The sequence below is a fragment of the Hypomesus transpacificus genome, chromosome 1 (genome assembly GCF_021917145.1).
Source record: "Hypomesus transpacificus isolate Combined female chromosome 1, fHypTra1, whole genome shotgun sequence".
Lineage (NCBI taxonomy): Eukaryota > Metazoa > Chordata > Actinopteri > Osmeriformes > Osmeridae > Hypomesus > Hypomesus transpacificus.
In genome coordinates this window covers 9,372,981-9,392,783 of record NC_061060.1, presented here as the reverse complement: position 1 = coordinate 9,392,783, position 19,803 = coordinate 9,372,981, and the positions used below count along the sequence as shown (strand labels likewise).

Sequence of the window (19,803 nt, the reverse complement as noted above, 5' to 3'; positions counted from 1 at the left end):
TGTTTTATGGGGGTTTTCATTGCCTCCAGGGATACTCCCCTGAAATTACTCCAAGATTCTATGTCTTTCTCTCTTCTAAAATATCTCGGAGCTCATTTCAGTCTCCAGAGTGGGGAAATAAAGTTATTCTGGCCTAACGTGCAATCCAGTGTTCTTTAGGATGTGCAGGTATAAATGTTTCTTCCCTGATTTTAACCAACTTGACTCGATTGCTCTACATTGCCTGGTCAAAGTCTGACTGTCCTCAAGAAAGCACATACCGGACCAGGTGTGTTTATTGCTCCCCCCACCACTGCTTGGCAGGAAAGCCTAGTCTGGCGTTTTCAGATTGCACAAGGTGTGGCTTGCTTGTTGCTCTACCCTGCTTCTCCCCTCCCCCACCTTCATCTCCTTCACTGTTGAAGCTTACCTGAAGAGATTTGCATTCAAGGGCCCGCCCTGGCCCCTGATTGGCCAGGTGCAGGCTCTCTGCCTCAGGGCTCCCCTACCAATGGCTGCTGTGGAGCGTGACTCATAGGCAGAGGGCAAGTTGCTTCACCACACTTCTCCTTTTTTTAATTTCAAACAGCAGCCATTGCCTCCTCTCTTTTTTTTTTACTTTTCAATGTAGTTTTATTGCAAGGAGGTAGAAAGCAAGTCAGAAATACATAGCTTTAGCCAGCTGTGTCCTTCTGTTCAGTTGTTAACACTTTCTTGGATTATTTTTTGTTCCATCGCTGGCTGTTTTTCTTCCTCGTCATTTTTTTATCCGACACTTCTACTGTTAATATGGAGCCTGACACACAAGCACTTTGTGTTTGAGGTTAGTACCTTTTGAGTTTGTTATTGTGTTTGTATATGGGTGACTAAGCTTAAACATGTTCCACAAATTGGTTCAAGCATATTTCATTAAGATAATGCCTATTGTATTTATTTTGGGTTTGTAATTGCAAAGGGAAGTAAAAAGCAGAACTAGGTCATCCAAAATGTCTGGGAAAGTGCATTTTGACACAATCAAGTGTAAAACTTTGTATTTGTTCCTAACATATATGACACAATAAATATAGTTTGATGAACAAAATATACTGCTCTTATCAACCAATGTTGTGTAGACATCAACATAACATCATTAAATATCTTTAGAGTTCATAGGTCATCATTTATAGTGTTATTGTAAAATATCCCTTCCCAGCTGGACATATTAACTCACAAAGTAAATGCTAAGGTATTTTTCACATTGTGAGGGAATGATGCTGGGTTTTCATGACACACCTTTAACACATGTTTGTTGTCGTTTTTCTCTTGAGAATGATTGCCTTATATGGCTTGCCCCTGCAGGGGAGGGAGCAGTGTTTTGCAAGCCCCCTGACCAAGCCCACATGAGGATTTTGAGCTTGTCATGGTGTAGAAATAAGTGATAATCAGTCATGGCACCTGTTAACAGACTTCTGTCCACAATGCTAATAAAATGCACTCTTCTGTTTGTAATAGGTATCTGCATAGTCTTCCCCCTCCAAAAGGTTCCAAAGCCTAGTATGTAGAAGCTGTAAACCTGTTGTGACTGTATCATTGCTTCTCCTCATAGCAGGCTGGAGTCAGTGCTGTTTAATGAGCTTATCAGGCCCTAAACATCTCACTGGAGCCCAGAATGAATGTTGCTCACCTTGTAGGCTGGAGCAACCTAGCAGGTTTTCATGGGGCGAACAATGGTGTCATGCCAACTCTTTTACTACGTACACAGTTAAAACCCCCCCAACACACCACGCAAAGGGTTAATTTGCTGCGTCTAAACTTGGTGGCTTTCTTGTTTCTCTGAAACTTTCCCACTGCAGCAGAGATAAAAGAATGCTTCCTGTTTCACTAGAAAAGGGCTGAGCACTGACACATATGAACCGTTTGCTACATGAGACTAATTTGGGCTTCTGCATTCACCATTGTACAAATTGTACTGTTTGAGGAGTGTTCAAGCATCACTCGAGGAATTGAGTTTGTCATAAGACACGCATAGTCCCCATGATGTTGAACTTGTGCCCAGTTATTCTGTGATACGTGGAGATCTATTGTAAATATTCTGGAATGTTTTCTAGTTAGATAGCTGTTGGACAGGTTTTACACCATGTGCTTCACCCATGAGGTGATTTGAACAGATTTCTGATTGGTTGTCGGATGGCCCGATCAAGACTATCCTAGGGTCTACCAGGTTTAGGGCCTATGCACACAGGCTTGGTGGGTAGACATGTAAATAAACCTTCCTTAGAGATTGGGGAACAAATGCCAAACCCTCACATGGGTACTGTTTGATTTAGACCTAGCCCTTGACACCTGTAAGTCTATCAGCAGAAGAGACGGTCCTAGTTTCAGTCCTGGGATGAATAGCTCACTTGTGTTCATAATATTGTCTGGAGTTTGCATCTGACTTGACTTTCTATCATGTCTAAGCCCACCAGGCCTCTGATTTGACTTGTAAATGAGGCTCAGAGTTTTGAGGTGTGGCCATGTCATCGGATGAAAACATTGGATCGGTCAGGGGAAGGGACTCTAGAAGGGGAGGGGGTGGGGACAGAGTCACATACACAGGAGAGGATATGAGGAAAGGAAGGGATGGATAGGGATTTGATGAGGGGGAGGGAGATGGAGATGAACACAGAGGGCAGGGAGGGATGGCCGCCTTGTCAGGTTGGCTCCTCGCGCAATACAGAGTCAACAAGTCTTAGCCTGTAATTAGATCTGCAAGCCTGCCCGTGGAGGAGGAGAGGAAGTATGAGGGTTGGGTTTAGTCAGCACTGGTTTGGCATGTCTGCATGTGGAACAGTAGAGGGTTGGGTAGGTTCTCACTTCAGTAACCTATCCTGTGGCTGGCACCGAATGGCCGTGGGCAGCAACTGACGTATTGAGGTTGATGATGGGTAAATAAGAACTTGTGGCATACCGGCTTGACACTTGTGCTGCCTTGATACTACCTGGGATCAACGGGAAGGATGCCAATGATTCTCTGGTGCTCTCAGAAGAGGTGTGTGTGTGTGTGTGAGGGGGAGGGCTGCCTGATCTGCAGGTAATTAAGAGGAGGGGGATGGGACAGGGTTTGTCCACGCCTTTCATTCTTTTGTTTTTGGGTCTACCTTAGGGTTTAGATTTCAGACAGCTAGGGTCTCAGTGAAAGGAGAAGGGTTGAAGAAGGTCACAAGGTGCCAGAGGGGATCTGATTCATCTTCCCCCACCCTCAGGTGGATGCAGTCCCCAAAAAAAGTCAAGCCAAACTCACAGAGATGAAAGGGAGCACCCATCCATCCAGACTAGACCAGAGACACACTTTCATATAACTGTATTCAGCTGTTTACAGCTATTGATGGGAAATGTTTTTTTCCTGTTGTGGACTCCTTTCTGTTTCTGGCCAGTATTCACGTGAAGGCTTCAGGGCTTTGTGAGGAACACTGTGTTGTCCTGCTGGCTGAAGGCTCTTTGTCTGGGTCCATTTGCATCATGTTTCCATATGCTTTTCACCTTTTCTATTGAGCAACCAAGACACTCTCCCGATGCTGCAAGTGCGCTTCCCTCCCTGACGTGCTGGGACTGGCAGGGCCTTGTTCACAGGTACTGAGGACAAGAGCGATGAAGGCATAGGGCTCAGTATTCCAACCACTCAGGAGGATCACAGCCTAACGTAGGGTTACAATCTCCAAAACTAAGATGAGATATCGTTCCTGGAACTGCTGATTGGGATCTTATCTCGTTTGGGGACAACACAGGATCGTCACATGCTACACATCCGTTTATTCTGGTTATCTAGGAAGATCGTATGAGGTCATCAGTCCCTTCAACCCCTCCCCCTCTTCCCTTTAGTGCCTCCTCCTCCCAAGCCTCAAGGTGTGGACAGGTGTTTTTGACCCTGTATTTGCCCCCAGGCAGCCAAATCCCGGGAAGAGAAATAATTGTACCTGGAATAGCTGCTCACACCTTTCTATTTGAACGGATTGCATTTCCAGTTATGCCACATCATGGCTGCACTGTGGCAATGTAGATCCAGATCTAAATCTGCTGTTAGCTTGTTACAACAGCTTGGCCAAAGAATTTGTGACAATGTGATGCATATTTAGTTTTAGTGTTGTTGGGTAAAGTTGGAAGTAATGTGCACACTCAGTTGGACACCAATAACAACATACTGGTATCAGTACTGCGGACTTGACTGATAAATCATATTGCAACCCAGTAAAACGTACAACTTTGGGGATTCTACGGAGCCTTGATGTATTATCTTTTTCGATAACGTGCTCTGTTTTTGGAAGGCATTTTTCAACTTTTAAATAAAGGGGCATTAACTGACATAGAAAAATAGAATGTTTTTTTCATGTCATTTTAACCTTCCATTCCAACTCCTCCTGAAAAACCCTAACAACCTTTGGCGTCTCAAACTAGCGCCCCAAAATGACATCTTAGCAAGTTTGCAACTCTCAACCCATTCAAGTCTGATTGATGGCTGTCTTAACACTGACATTACCACTAGAGAGTTTACTGCAGCATCGTGTATTACAATCAGGCAATCTAGAGCATGCTCTGTCTGGAAGAATACCAGTCTGAATGTGGTTTGGCTTTCCCCCCGACTACCAGTTTGACTGGTGTCCGTGTCTGGAGTGGGCTTCAGCGGTCAGCCATGTGGAAAACTGTCCGCTTCAACCGTGATCCAGCTCAGTTACCACTCCTCTGTGTTCGCTCGTCACTCAGACACTCTGAAGGGTCCTCATCCATGGAGACCAGCCCCCCAAGTCTGAAGCACAAGAATAGAACTGTTTCACAGAAAGAGATGCTGCATGTGGTCACTGTGTTAAACATAGTGTAAACATCTGACATAGTGTGAACATCTGTGGACAAAAACCCAATGGCTACCAGGCAGAGTCGTGTGATTCTTAGTTCTTTGTGGTGTGTTGCATCTGAAAGTAGTTTGAGGCCTTGTTAAGTCTCCAGCATTGAATTATGTTGCATGGAACCATGCACTGTATCTGTTCAGGGACTCCTTGTGTGGATTCCTTTTCAACACAAGAATGCTAAGAATACTTTTATGATGTCATTGCTCATGTTTCTCAGAAGTGGAGCTGAAATACCCCCCTCCCTGAGAACTGCTCGCCTTTGGACACTGATGTTCAATGCTAATGTGGTAAACAGTAACACAGGCTGGCCGGCTAGCAGTTTTTGCCAGGTCATGATTGTTCTTCTCAGATGAGGGTAGATCAATAGTGGTGTTTTATCTTAGACTCAAACCTCACTATTAAGTGTGACGGGGCAGGTTGAAGACACAATTGTACAGCGGTGCTCAGATACGTTAACATGTTCTGACAAATCTTATTCAAAGTTGCTCCCTGAAAATGGAATCGGATGAATTGAAACCCCAACACTTCAACAACCGATAGTGTGACACATATTTTCCCTGGAAAACTGCCTATCTATTTAAACTCAAGTCGAAACTAGGAGAGAACTTTGTCCTCTTTCACTCACCTTTTACCTTAATCACCACCTCCTCTCAAGTGGTGCTCATTAGTTCCACCTCATTGGCAGCAAAACAGTCATTTTCCTTTCCTCTCCCAGCGTTAAATTGTTCAATTGAGTGTCTGAGCTGTGAATGATGGCACCATTTACATGATTATCCTTCTTTCTCTCAGAGATTTAGTCAGGAAATGGATGCTGGTATATTGGAGCTTGAAAATGGCCAATTCTCAGTTGCTTGATTCATTTGCACCCACTTACTTCTTCACAGAGACAAGCTTTTTGAAGAACCCTAAAGGGGCGTCACTTCCAATAATGGCAGCCCCCTCCATCTCTTTGTCTTTAGGTCACTATCTGTCTCTTTTTTCTCTCATACTGTCCTGTATGTTTGTTTCCATGTGTCTCACTTTCAGGCTCAGCCTGTAGTGTGTGTGGTCTCAGACACCCGAGCGCTGTTAGTGAAGGAGCCCCTAATACGCACACACACACACACACACACACACACACACACACACACACACACACCACACACACACACACACACACACACACACACACACACACTAGACACATCTCTGCGCCAGCTTCACAAACCCTCTCTGTGGCACTGTTGCTAAGCAACAGCCACTCCTTGTTTACCATATCTGTTTTGGCATTGTGATTATCAGATGGGGAAGTCACAGTACCCCCCCAACCCCCAGAGATCATTGTATGTTACTTTCATGTAGAACCTTTTCACTGTAGAACCAGTGTAACATACAGAAGTAACAGACTCTTTCCCAGTTTTGCAATACTCTGTGTATGTCATAATCAATTACATTTCATGTTTGGACAAATATTATGCACAATGATCACAGGGGTCACATAGCCTGTACTTGTCTGCCCCATATCTAGTGGTTGAACAATAACACTTTGTCATGTAGCGCTTGTTACACAAGCCCAGGTCAGTGTTCTCTGTTTGTCTCCATGGCCATGGCGTTTATTGTCCTCATCTCCTGCTCCAATGGTCCACCTTCCTCATCATTCTGCTATCATAAACAAACGATCCGTTTCATAAAGCACTGTGCTGCTTCTCAAATATTGACCTGGGCTGGTTAACCTCTCTCCAAGCTGCACACAGCCCCAAACAATGCCTGGAGGAGAAGAAAACACAGACAGAATTTTCAACTACTTTCACATGTAAAATGTTGTAGTTTAAAGTGATTTTGAAATCTCAAGGAGTAAAACTGTACACTGCCTTGTCAACCTACTTGGGGATAGGCTCTGAGGGAACAAAGCTTACTCACTAACCTGACAATTACAGTTTTCTAACTTTACTTCATGTAACTTTGACCTCTTTCTCCGCTCTGACTCCTCCCTCAAAACCATGAGACTTTGTTGACAGAGTTACGTGTACGCTGCTCCTTTAGTGCTGTAACACTTCAGACAGGCAATACCAAATTACTCAGGTGAAGACATAAAAGCTGTTCTAAGGCTGGTTTAGTTCACTCAAAACAATTGTTATCCCTGGTCTTGATTTGAGGTGTATCTGTGTGATGTCACTAAGGAATGACTCGTCAGTCATTTTGAGACAGGGCCTGAGACAAACTTTTACTGCTTTGTAGATTAGATTAGGGCCTGGAGTGCAGATATGTTATACTTTACTAACCTGGTATCCTGCTGTCTGAAATTAGATAAACCCACTTGATGGAATTGAACTGTCTCTCAGCCTCTCTATCAATCTTAGCCTCAGTCTTAGCTTTTAAGCTGTTAGAGGTCCATATCTGCCAGGCTTTGGCGGGGATAACATTGTAAGAGCTGATCTGGTGATTGTTTGGGTGTTTACAGACAGCTCACTTTTTCCTAATCTCAAAATCTTTACTAAAGCTGCAAATGAGCCTGTTTCAGCCTTAATCCGTGGCTTCACCAACTGACTCAGCAAACAAAGTCATCATCTTCACAATTTATTGCCATTTCAGCTGGTAGACCTTTTTGTCTCCCATGCAAGGCCCAATTGAGATGCAACCATTTGTCTTAACTCATGGAAGCTTTGGAGCCCAAAGCCTGTGATAAGCCTGTGATAAGATGGAGTCAGCTGAAGCAGAGGATTGCAGCTTGGCTTCGTGGGCGTGCTGCGTGTTGTGTGGTGCAGCATGCCTGCCCAACGAGAGGTGGACTCACCAGCCTGCTTGTGTCCAGACCTGTTTGGTATGCATACTCGTTAGAGCTCTCAGAATCCCAAGTCCCCGCTCCAAGAGACACAGGCCTGGTATGCTGTCACTCAGCCTTCAGCATGGTGCTTCGTTTTGATGGAGGCAAAGCAACAACAAAGCTTATCTTGGCTGTTTTTGTCCTCCATTTTAGTGGAATGCCATCCTATGAACCTTGCATCTTGGAGAACGTGTTGCAAAACATGTGACCTGGGTGCCTGGTTGGGAGAATTGACACCACATCTTAGTGGTTTGCTGTACGGGGGAAGAGGCAAGAATTGAACAGTAGGTTTTGTTTTCACTCGATGAGTGGGTGTGTGTGTAAAGCATGGTTGTTGTGCTGGTATGTGCCGGGTATGGTCCTTTCTGATTCCACTCCCTCGAGCAACCTGTGCTCTGACATGTCTGCATCGGTATGTATGTAAACACATCAGTGTGTGTGTGTGTGTGTGTGTGTGTGTGTGTATGCATAAAAGGGCATGGGAGGGGCTTTTTCACACCCACTCAGATTCACCACAAGTTAGCATCAAACCCCAAAGAGATTAAAGTACGTTTTCAACCTTGTTTTAAGCAAGAGAGCAGTGGAGTGTTTTAGTTGTGTGCAAAAGGTGACAATGGTATCATGGCCATATGCTCGGACGTGGTATCTGTTGGTTTCTTTGCTGTGTTAGGATGCTCTAGGAGGCTGATAGTGTTTCACTCTTCCAGTTGTGTCATGTACCACATTGTTCTCTCTCAGAAGCCAAAACAACAGACAAGTATTCAAACTGAAGCATGACAAACATTCTGAAGGGGAAAGTCATGGGCAGCCCAGATGAGGAGAAATGCATAACTCTGGTGTCTGTGTTTTTCCACTTAAAACCGTTATCTCTTACAGAACAAGGTATTGCATGACAGTTTGCACATGACGAATGAATAAATATGCCTTTGTTACAATGCATAAGCCATGCTCATACCATGTGTTTGTGAAAAAGTTTATAGGTAGGGTGAAAAAGTTAACGTGTGACCCTATATTTTACTTGGCATTCGTATCAATAGAATTGAGGGCCAGCCGTGAACTAAGACTCATCTTCCAACGTGGGATTTTCATGTTTCCTCTTTTGCGTAGATTTACTCATATCTGTAGTCCGTTTGATGTCTGTTTCTGTTGCTGATGATGACGACGTGGCAAAGGCTAACATGTCGAGTGGCTTCATGGAAAACAGCAACACAGCACTGATCTCATGCTCTATCTCTAATATGGTGGCAGGCTTGTGTGTGCTCAAGCTCTTGCTGCAATTTCCTGTCCTCTTTTCACAACTAGTATTCTTCCTCCGTTGTGTGTGGCCTGTTGCACACACACATGAGAATTTTTTTCTCTGGGGGTAGATCTGACAGAGGACCTCACCATGTGACCATCAGAATACCTGGTCTTGATCTCTCTGAGCTCCTTGGTGACTGGTAAGATATAGTGAATCGTGATACCTTTTTGATTGAAACAATGGTGATCATGATGTCTCGATCGATCATTTGTGCTATCAGGTTCTGGTATTAATGTATTCATGTAAGATATGTTTGTGTGAAATGGGGGGTTTCATGCTAAGAAATAGCTAGACAAAATGGTAATGCTGGGACATATTGGAGGACTGAAGTTGCAATGTAGGGTTGTTCCACAGTATGCTCATCACCTAGAGGGCGGGCTGTAAGACTAAGCATGTTAGGGTTAGGGTTACTAAGGCAGTACCAATCGTTAAATAAATAAATGGCTGATGAAAAAAGATATTCTGGGGCCCTGCTCTGTACACACCTAGCACTATCTGTTTTATATAAAAATAAATAAAAAGGTTTCAATTTTGATGTAATGAACTGCAGATTTAGGGCTTCTGTAGGGACCACTTTGACACGTGCTTCTACTTCTCAGAATTGGTGTGAAACCAATGAGCAGAGCCTCACTGCGACACATCCGAAAGAGTGATGTATGGGTGGGTGGTGGTGTGTGGAGTTGTGCTGAATGGTGAGGATCCTATCAGACTATCTTAGTCCATCTAAACCTTTCTGATTAACAATAATCTTGCTCTCCAAGTTACATTTTTGTTTGAAGGTAGATTTTCTGAAGGTAGCCATTCTGTTCATGGTATTTCAATAGGTCTGCTGTTTCACTGCTCTAGTTTCCATGTAAAAAGACAGGTGCTTTTAAGGAGCTAATCTTAAATAAAGTATTTTAAATATTGAAAAGATCCTTGCCTTACTACTACTACTACTACTACTACTACTACTACTACTACTTGAGGACAAGCTCTTATCAGTCAAATGAAAGGAAGGGGGATGTAAAAGAACTTTCCACTCTTGCGAAGAGAGAAGTTTGTTTCTGAGTGTGGTTTAACAGACAGGAAGTAGCGGAAACCCATTGCTCAGTGATGCATTTCCTGTGACTGCAGGATTCACAGGTCAGTTTGTGGTTGTGACTTTTCTTCCAAAGATACACCACTCAAATCCCCCCTTCTCTTGCGGTGCCCATCGTGCTAGTAAATGTTTAGTGTGTCAAATGTCAAGAAAGACAAGACAAAGGAAGCAAACTGCTTTAAGTCTGATTACAAGCCCCATCCAAAAAAGTGTTGGTATGCCGTGTGAGGCAGGGATTATTGTTTGTGTTAAAGTCGTGTGAAAGACCTACAAGCTTCTCTGAAGGCGTTGCATGTCGGATAAGGTGTCATTAGCTTTTGAAACACTTTGGTGAAGGCATGCTCTCGTGTCCCCTATCGAGAGTTGGCTCTTCAGAGCTAGCATGTTAGCCTAGCAAGCCAAGCCTCTCAGAAAGGAATGGGTACTCGTGTTCTCCCATCACAGCCCTCGAGGGGCAATGTGGAAAAGTACCATGTTCGCAAAAGATCAGATTAAATTCCATTTCTCCCTGAAAGCCTGTGCTGGAGGTGGCGTTTTCCCCTCAGTCTTCATTAGGTTCTGGCACACCAGTGCTGCCTCCCAACGCTCTGACAGCAGCCAGACGTCAGCTTAGGGCTGGAGGCCGGCAGCCTGCTTTGTTGTCTGTGTTCTCCAGTCTTGTTTTCCAGGCTCTGAAACAGCTGTCTGTCATTAAGGGGTGTCTGTTCATGTGCCCTGTCCCTCCATTCAGACCATGGATCTCCCTTTTGCATGGCAACCCCTTATGTCAGCCCAATCAAGTATTTCCCAAGTTTAGTTTAAACACACAGTGACATGTAGTCATCGTGCCACATCATGTGTATAGCTGCGGTCCGCTGAGGGGATCCTACACCAGCATGTCTACTTTACAGACATGCTGGTGTAGGTTGCTGTGGTGAAAGATGTCTGTGTGTGTTCCCTGTCTCGCATCAAGCGAGCTCCTTAATTGCTGTTCTCTCACTCTATTGAATTAGCAAACAGCCACTCCAGAGGGACTCTGACCTTTACTGCTGTGGATAACTCACCCTCAACTGGCTAGTCTGCTTTCAAAGCCTGTGCTCCCTGTGCCTGATAGTGCATCGCTTAAGGTTATACGTGCTGCGCTGTCAAGTGCATCACATGTTTCACTTTGATGTTTCATCACCTGAGACCATGTTCAACTAGGGGTTTGTAGTCTGTCAAAGTTGTGCTCGGTTAGTGTTGTTAAATATGAGCAGAATGACCTTGTCACGTGTTCACGGTGGGAGCAGAATGACCTTGTCACGTGTTCACGGTGGGTGTTTTTCTCTCCCTGTTGAGTTAAATGGCTCAACAGATGATCCCCTGATCCACTGGCGCTATGCAGGCTATCAAAGGCCTGCAGGAACTGACTGGCATCCGATCACTGAGTCATTTCCCCTACAGGAACCCAGTAGATTCTTGCAGAGCAGCACTTCTCTACTGACTCCTAGATGACTGGGATGTTGACCTGGGTCTTTTGTGCCAGCTTGCATTTTGGTATTTGTTCTACTGGTCTGTTACTCTGTCCATACAGCTGCATTGGGTTAACCTCCAGGAAATTAATCCAAGGCTTCAGTTTCTGTCCACTATTGAAGTTCACCTTTCCACAGTGGCCAGATGAATGCTCGTAATAGATTGCTGTGTTTCAGCTTGTTCAACCCTGTGTGGAAGATGAACAGAGGACTTTGATTTATACCTGCTGCCATTCTTTTTAATGGCACTATCTGCTAGGTCGAAACCTGTGTTGGGAAATTGTGTGTGTTCCGAAATGCCAGGAATGCCAGTCTGTTTCCCTGCCAAGCAGGAAAGACCTCAGCACCCCTCCCTCTCCCTTTCTCTCCCTTTTCTCCAGAGTGCTTGTCAGATCTGGAGCTATTCTGAGACTCTCTCCCTCTCCCTCTCCCTCTCCCTCTCCCTCTCCCTCTCCCTCTCCCTCTCCCTCTCCCTCTCTCCCTCTCCCTCTCCCTCTCCCTCTCCCTCTCCCTCCCTCTCTCCCTCCCTCCCTCCCTCCCTCCCTCCCTCTCTCTCTCTCTCTCTCTCTCTCTCTCTCTCTCTCTCTCTCTCTCTCTCTCTCTCTCTCTCTCTCTCTCTCTCTCTCTCTCTCTCTCACAACCGCTGACATCACTGCAGCCATGATCTCACTCCAGTGGGGCTGGGTCAGTGAGTGTTTGATCGGGCACTATCCCTATACAAATCCATGACTGTCAAATCAAATTCCCCTAAAGTACCGGGTAATGTCAGCACCATCTTGTAACAGGAGAGGAACATGAGTGAGAAGTACAACTTAGTTTTGGTTGTCTTCTTCCCCACAATGTTTGCGCTAGCCACATGCATGGTGACTCATTGCCTAGTCATTCAATCTGCTTAAATTACCTCCTTTCATGGTCAACAATGAGCTCAGCTGAGGAGACCAAAGCGGGGGAAACTGGGCCTTCTGGGAACTGTGCGTTTGTTCATGAAGCCTGGCTCTAATTGGTTGTTATTGCAAACGCCAGCAGCCATGTTGTAGTGGTGAAGCGTGCTGTTTGTTCCCTGCTCAGTGTGCTGTGCATGTAAAGACGACCCGTCGACTCGCTTATAACCCTTTTGGGTTGTAGCCGATCACATCACCCACATCACATGACACAATCCACCTTGGAGACACGCTGCCTCTAGAAGTCTGAGTTTGTCCAAAGAAGCCCCACCCAGGCCAAGTCACAGGCTCACTGTTTGCTCTGTGGAGTCTTGTGCATTGAGTAGCTCCAGCCCTTCCACTCCTCTCCTTGTTCACTCCCTCTCCCTCAGGCTGACGTATAGTGTGCTCTCAGCCTGGCTTCTGCGCCGGGACAGGGCAGCTGTTGTCATGTGCTCTCTCTGGGAGACTGTGCCACCAGCTCTGGTTAATGGCTGGGTTTATGTTGTATCCCTGTCTGCCTTCAGCGCTCTGCCAACTGGGCCACACAGATCAATGAATTGGTGACAGGCAGAAAGGATGGAACACCCAGACACACACACACACTAGTTCTTTCTCAAGCCCAGGGGGGAGCACTAACAGTGAGTGTTACAGACTCAGTTGTCCCTCACAAACCACACCGCTCAATGTTCACCGGCACCAGAGCTGAGGTTTCTGGCCCAGGTTCACACAGCCAGACGAGAAGGTAATAAGTCAGCTTTGTGGGGGGTCTATGCGGCTCCGCGTGTGGAGAGTCACTTAGGAGACAGACTGCAGTCTAGTCTAGTCACTGGACAGAACCGTCCGCCCGCCGGGCTGGATTGATGAGGCTTTGCAGCCCCCTCTCCCCCCCACTCTCTTTGCCCCCCTGCATGGGCCTTTCACTGGAGGCTGAAGCGCTGTCATAGCACTCAGCGTGCCATGGGGAGAGCTTCAGATGGTTCTGCCCAGCTGTGGTGGCAGCGGGGGAGCCATGGCAACTGCCGAGGGGTACAGGGAGACAGTACAAGTAGAATGAGGGACTGGGGCTCCAGAAACCTTCCTTTTTGTCCTTTCCGCTCCTCCACACCTCGCTTCTGCATCCCCCTATCATGCTCCTAGGAGATGCTCTCCAGGCACAAGCCCTGCTAGGGACAGGAATACGGCCAGGTGCAAAGGGAAGTGAACAGGCAAACGGGGAGGGGCGGGGGGGGACTTAATGACTTATTTGGCTGACCCCATGTCTCTCCTTGTGAGCCCCACCCGGCTCCTGTCTCCCACTCTTTATCTCCCATTCCGCCCCCTCCGAGAGACACAATTGGACCTGGAATGCAGCTTTCGTCAGTCACACAGGCATTTCAAAGCAAACTGGCCCCACCCTGTAGCAGTGGATGAGGGGGCTGGTGAGGGGGAGGAGGAGGTGCAGTTAGCCCTGCCATCTCTGACTCTCTCCTCTCTTTACTGCTGCCAACTCTCCATTCCACGAGGGGAGTGGGGGGGTGTGAGAGTGGAAACCTGCCCACCCCCCAGCCCCACCCCCCAGCCCCACCCCCCAGCCCCACCCCCCAGCCTCACCCCCCAGCCTCACCCCCCAGCCCCACCCCCCAGCCCCACCCCCCAGCCCCACCCCCCAGCCGCGCTCTGTCTTCCTCTTTTCCATCTTTAACCAGATACCTGCCCTTCCTTTCAGCTCTGCTGTTGGTTATGCTCTAGTTATATGACCCCCTCATCACACAACCTCCACACACACACACACACACACACACACTCCAATTCCCTGAAGGCACTAGCACAGAGGGCACACTGTGTGTGTGTGTGTGTTTTCTGTTCCTCCATCATACACCATCCATGTGACTAGTTAAACAGCGTTCTTATTTGCTCATAGTTGAGCTCACGCCCTGGAGGGATGGAGGGAAGGGGAGGGACCACAGACACTGTGATGTCAGAGGGGAGCCTGCTAACATCTACTGGACTTTGATTAGACTTCTTAAAGCGAAATGGTTTGTACTAACCCTAGCAAAAACAAAAGCATTTTCCACATGACAGTTTCAACACAGATGTGGGATTGAATTTCTTTCTGTTATGATCCATGTACTGTGAAAAAGTAAGAATCCTTCGCTTCTGTTTAACAAAAAAATACACACCAACGGATATGGAGAGTCATGCTTGTGAAGCCTGGGGAAAGATATTCCAAGCAGGCAGGGAGACAGGCAGGCAGGGAGACCGCTTCAGCCCGACTGGGCTAAGAACCAACCAGTGATCTAAATGATCCACTGGAATCAGAGTCAGGCCCTTCCTGTCTCTTCTAGTCTGTCACAAGCTGCTACTGAGACACAAACACCTGCTATGTATAACGCTACGAGACAAGATTGAAACTGATTGTTTGAACTTTCCTGACCCGTCTCTCTTTCTGGCAGGTGTACATGCTCCAGAGAAGAGGCTCCCTACAGCCAAACTGCTGCTCTCCCCCGCTGAATCTTGGGTCTCTCTGAGACTCCACACCACCGCCGCCCAGCACGGACTGAAGAGAGAGAGAGAGACAAGAGAGAACTGACTCTGCTGAGAACTCACAAATATAAGACATTTCGACACAGGCAGACCCACAGTGGCTTTGTGTGGGTGAAACCCAGCCTCTACCTCCGACGCCTGCCCAGCTTCCTGTGAACTGGACACCCTTTGGGGGGCTAGGAGCCCTCTCTGTCTGCCTGAGTTCTACCCTCTCACCACCATCGCCATGACGACTGCAGTCCAGCCCAGCGAGTTGGTGTTTGAGTTCGCCAGCAATGGGATGGATGAAATCAACCAGGTACCTATCATATTAGGGACTTTAACTTCTGTCGACTGTGTTTTTGGGTAACTCAGTCATTCAGGGGATGATAGCACCTGATAAATGGTAATGCAGATAGCATAAATTGGTTGAACAGAAATACAGATTTGACTTGTTTTGACTACAGTTATAAAAAACAAGCCCATGTAAACAAGATTGAGAAGAAGACTGGAACAGGGTCAGTGTCCACAAGACCCCCCAATCACTGTTCTGATGTGGAATGGAGTGATGTGGAGATGGAAAGAAGGACAGGAGGAGGCGGAGGAAGAGGTGATGGCAGGAGGGAACAGGAGGGGGATTAGAGAATGGAAGGAGGTGAAAGAAAACAGGAGGAGGAAGAGGACAAGAGGAGGAGGAGGAGATGGCCGGGGGCAGGAAGAGGAGGACAGCAAGAGAAGGAGGAGAAAGAGTGAATTGCAGGATGAGAGGATTGGGTAGTGGAGCATGGGCTACAGGCAAGGCTACGCTGGAAACAGGGACCCGAAATGGGGACTGTGTGGGAGGAAAGGGTGGGGCTTAGCCTGGAGTAACTTTATGGCACAAAGGTGACACTGTGTGTGGAGTGAGAGAAAGTGGCTGGGTATCTGTTAGAAAGTATCCTCAGTTAGTTGTGGTTACCCTACCCCCACATCCTCACATAGCCTGAATCCTATGGAGCAGGTGTGTGTGTGTGTGGATGTGGGGAGATGAATCGTCACTGGATACTCTCGGCTGAATGGCTCAGGTTCAGGCCTAACCAGCCTGACCAGTCTGAAGACTTGTTTTGGAGAGGTGACAAGGTAATTTGTTTGAAAAGCATCGTTCCAAAACAACACAGTTCTCTTCCTGGTACCTCCCCGTGCCTTCTCAGTCCATTAGACTAGGATTACGCTCCTGTTCACCTACAAGTCCTAAAATAGCTCCAGATTAATGACTTTTAATGCTATCCGAGCAACCATTTTGCAGAAGTAGCCTGTCAGGAGAGTGCTTATGTCGACCACACTGGGGTCAGTTGAAGACGGAAAGAGAGAACTGCAGCTAGCCTGCAAGACTAATGATTAGCTCCGTTCTATTGGATTTTACAGTCAATAAGTAGCTCCCTGAGTAGGGCCATCACGTAATGACTGTAGAATGATGTTCAGCTGGGTGTCCCAGAGCTGCTATTAGCAGCATACTCCACCTCCCACGCATCTCATCCTCAAACACTCACTCAAGGACTTCTCCCCACCAAGTCCACTCTGCTCGCTCGACCATAGTTTTATCTGTGACTGCGCAAGTATGTAAACGTTCTTACCTCACTTCCTCTAACAGACGAGTCATGTCGAAAGGGCTCATGTCGAAAGTACAAAAACGGTTTTGTGATTCAGGATGGCGTCAGGCTGGTAAGTAAAGCAGAAGAGTGCAGGGCGTAGGGGAACCTTAAACAGATGGTCTCCTTTTCAAAAGCCGGAACACAGAACTGATGTGATGCAAATAGGTCCTGATTCTGCTCTCCTGCTTCCCCATTAGAAACACTGGTGAGGGGACCAAAGAGGAAGATGCACACAATAATGCTGCTAGCATGGTGTTAGGGTGCCAGGCATATCAGATAACATATATATATATATCACATATCAGTCAGTCCCTTGTGTCCACAACAAAGTCGATTTGGTTCTACGAATTCTTAGACAGAAAAGACAATGGCCCACCCGGTCTGGCTTGTTGGGGGTGTCTGTTTTGGTGTCACCTATTTTGCATGATATTACGTTACTCGTTTACAGGTGCTGTAAAAGCCAGAGTCCCCCAACAAAGTCACAACAAACATCAGAGACAAACACGTCAGTCCTGTTTAGGCCTGTCAACAGGCTTGAGTGTGGGGTCGTGTGTTTCTGTCCCAGCCTGCTGGAGAAGAGACAGCACTGGTGTTCGTGCACTAATAAGTGATCTCAGCAGCAGACTCACTTGAGCTTCTATGGTGACACACACACGCACACACACGCGCACACACAAACACACACGTACTGTGTTACTCTATACACACACTCAAGGACACAAGCATCAGTAAGCCCAGACAGATCTACACATTGTCAAGGATATCTGGTACTGTGTCTACTATAGAGTCAGACAAAGAGAATCTTGCAGTCAAAGCAAAACACAAGGTTTTTTTTTTTTATGATCTCAAGCAGTCTACTGTTTAGCCTTACTGCTGACTCATCATTTGAAAGGGGTCTTTAGAAGAATTAGAAGACACCTTTGTGAAAAAACTCTTCTAATATATTCTTGACAACCATTATAATACATTATGTTAAAGCTGAGAGTCTAACATTATTAGTACATTGCAACCTTAATGAATTATGAAAAAACATCTAAAAACATTGTAACTTAACTGCAATTTGTTAAATAATTAGACACTGAAATGGTTTATCAACTTGGAGGTTTACATGTGGTCTTGATGTTTCCATAATCACTCCAGGTCTTTGAAGCTTAATCATTCAACCCAGCAAAACGGTGATACATGGCGGTGTGCTAGGGCTCTGTTAATACTGTGGTTAAACTGTAGCTTCACTGCAGGGTGAATGTAGCCTTGGACTCTGGGCTTCCAGGCTCAGACACCTGGAACGCCATGGGGTTCATCCTAACAATGGAGACTTGTGCTTAAGAGACAGATAAGCCTTTATCCTGAACCCTCCTCTCAGATGAACAGTACGACAGGGGGACTCCCATACATGCCTCGTGGCCACGCGTCCTTGTGCCGTTGCATTTTGAGTGATCGTGACTGAATATTCCTTTACCTTAGTTCTAAGTTAAAGCAGTACCTTGTCCAAAGCATTTCTCCAAATTGCATACAAAGTATAATTAAACCTTCAACCTATTTTGTTTCCCAAAGTTTGAATGTATTTTGTATTGTAATACTGAGTATCGTTGGAGATCCTTCTTCAGTGTAGATGGTTTTACAGTGTGAGGTCTGGCGCCATCTCCTGACCATCGTCTGTAACTGATACAAACCTAATTGTATTTCATCAGACAATAAGTACAAATATCCTTTGCTAACGTGATAATTAGGTATCCAACTAGTTGACCCCTCTCTTTTTATGGTTGTACTTTGGCAGAAAGAAAGAAAGAAAGGGAAGATGTTCCCTCCTCTCTCACTGGTGCCGCTGACAGTTTATGTGGATGGGGTTGAACTCTGTTATCACATTCTCCTCATCCTGCTTGGCACTAGTTATTCCAGTTTCATCATTACCGCTCTGCTTCCAGTAATATGAAATACTATGCTGAAAACAAGTGGGTGTGTCTGGAATTCCCAGCGTGAGGTAGAGAGGGATGGAACAAGACCAGCTGTTAAGTGTTTACAACATTGATCCTATGGCTCTCATGCAAGTTGACATCATCTCAACACACATGAGTCACTTCTCAGTTGAAGATGGCCAAACCAAGCAGCTGGTTTCAGCTCCACAAGGTCTCTGCAGACCATTGAAACCCTGCTCAAATGAGCTCTCCTACAGTTAATCTTGTAGCAAATCTGTTGGAAAATTTGTGAAAATTACGGCAATTTACAATGATTTAGAGCGTAATTCTTGCAATGAAACCAAGACTGTTTGTTATAGAAAAACAGTTTGAGAGAACATTTTATTGTAAGTGTTCAGATTTCCACAGAGTGTTAGGTTTACTGCAACCATGTTATGTATGTAACTATATGTACACATACATATATTTATGTTAGTATGTATACTTCTAACATAAATATATAGCCATGTAACTACGCTAAAGGCAATTCCTTGAAAACTTTTAATGGGATGCATACCGTATGCCCACTACTCCTGCTGCCCCTCCACAGGTTGTGGTCTCTCCTGCGTGTCTCATGTCTGTCTCTGTTGGTGTCTCCTGTTGGTCTCCCTGTGTGTCCAGCTGGACGACCCCTCAGTGTTTCCTGCCGTCATCGTGGAGCAGGTGCCAGCAGCAGACTTAATGCAAGTGTACTCTGGCCTGGAGTCAGACGAGGTGACCAATGGCATCATGGTGGACTCCACCCTCCATGTGGTGGAAGAGCCAATCATGGTGGGCGATGTTGGCCTCTCAGGTGAGTCATGCGAGGGAAGTTCCTGTAGGGATGCTTAGAGACATAAACCAGATCCAATGGCATGGGTATGCATTATGAATGCGGTGGTAGCCATAATTAGCCATCCATATTGATGGCTTGTTCGGCGATTCCATTCAAAACACAAAAATTGTCTCATTAGCATGTGCCTTAGGCACATTAACTCTCATTATAAATAATCTGTTTGTTAGATTTGAAGTAAAACATTGCAGTAAAGCTTCGCCCAGAGATAATAACAGACACAGGTTTGAAATAGGTTCTATCCCTTATATGTGTGTGATTGTCCAATAGAAACGACGGTGTCGGGCACAGACGACAGCATGGAGACCAATGAGGCTGCAGCTGCTCTTCTCAACATGGAGTCTCCAAACAACATCCTGGATGAGAAACGCATGAGTAGGAACAGCTTTTGAATTTGTTGCCCTTTTTCAGTCTTATTCAGTACTGTTTAGAATTAGGCTTACAT

The 19,803-nt window shown here is 46.0% G+C and overlaps 1 protein-coding gene across 8 annotated transcripts in view; it reads left to right on the top strand.

Moving 5' to 3' along the window:
- elf1 (E74-like ETS transcription factor 1) overlaps positions 1-19,803 on the top strand; it is a 35,823-nt gene that overhangs the window by 7,690 nt on the left and 8,330 nt on the right. For 2 of the 8 annotated variants that reach the window (XM_047024875.1, XM_047024836.1), the window contains exons 1-4: positions 519-802; positions 14,871-15,259; positions 19,127-19,319; positions 19,629-19,733. In XM_047024875.1, coding sequence (XP_046880831.1) covers positions 15,188-15,259; positions 19,127-19,319; positions 19,629-19,733 — 370 coding nt within the window. In that variant the 5' untranslated portion in view covers positions 519-802; positions 14,871-15,187. Of the gene's footprint in view, positions 1-518; positions 803-8,999; positions 9,084-14,870; positions 15,260-15,407; positions 15,551-19,126; positions 19,320-19,628; positions 19,734-19,803 lie in introns of those variants that run through there. The other 6 variants (XM_047024901.1, XM_047024866.1, XM_047024884.1 and 3 more) reach the window with 6 other exon arrangements.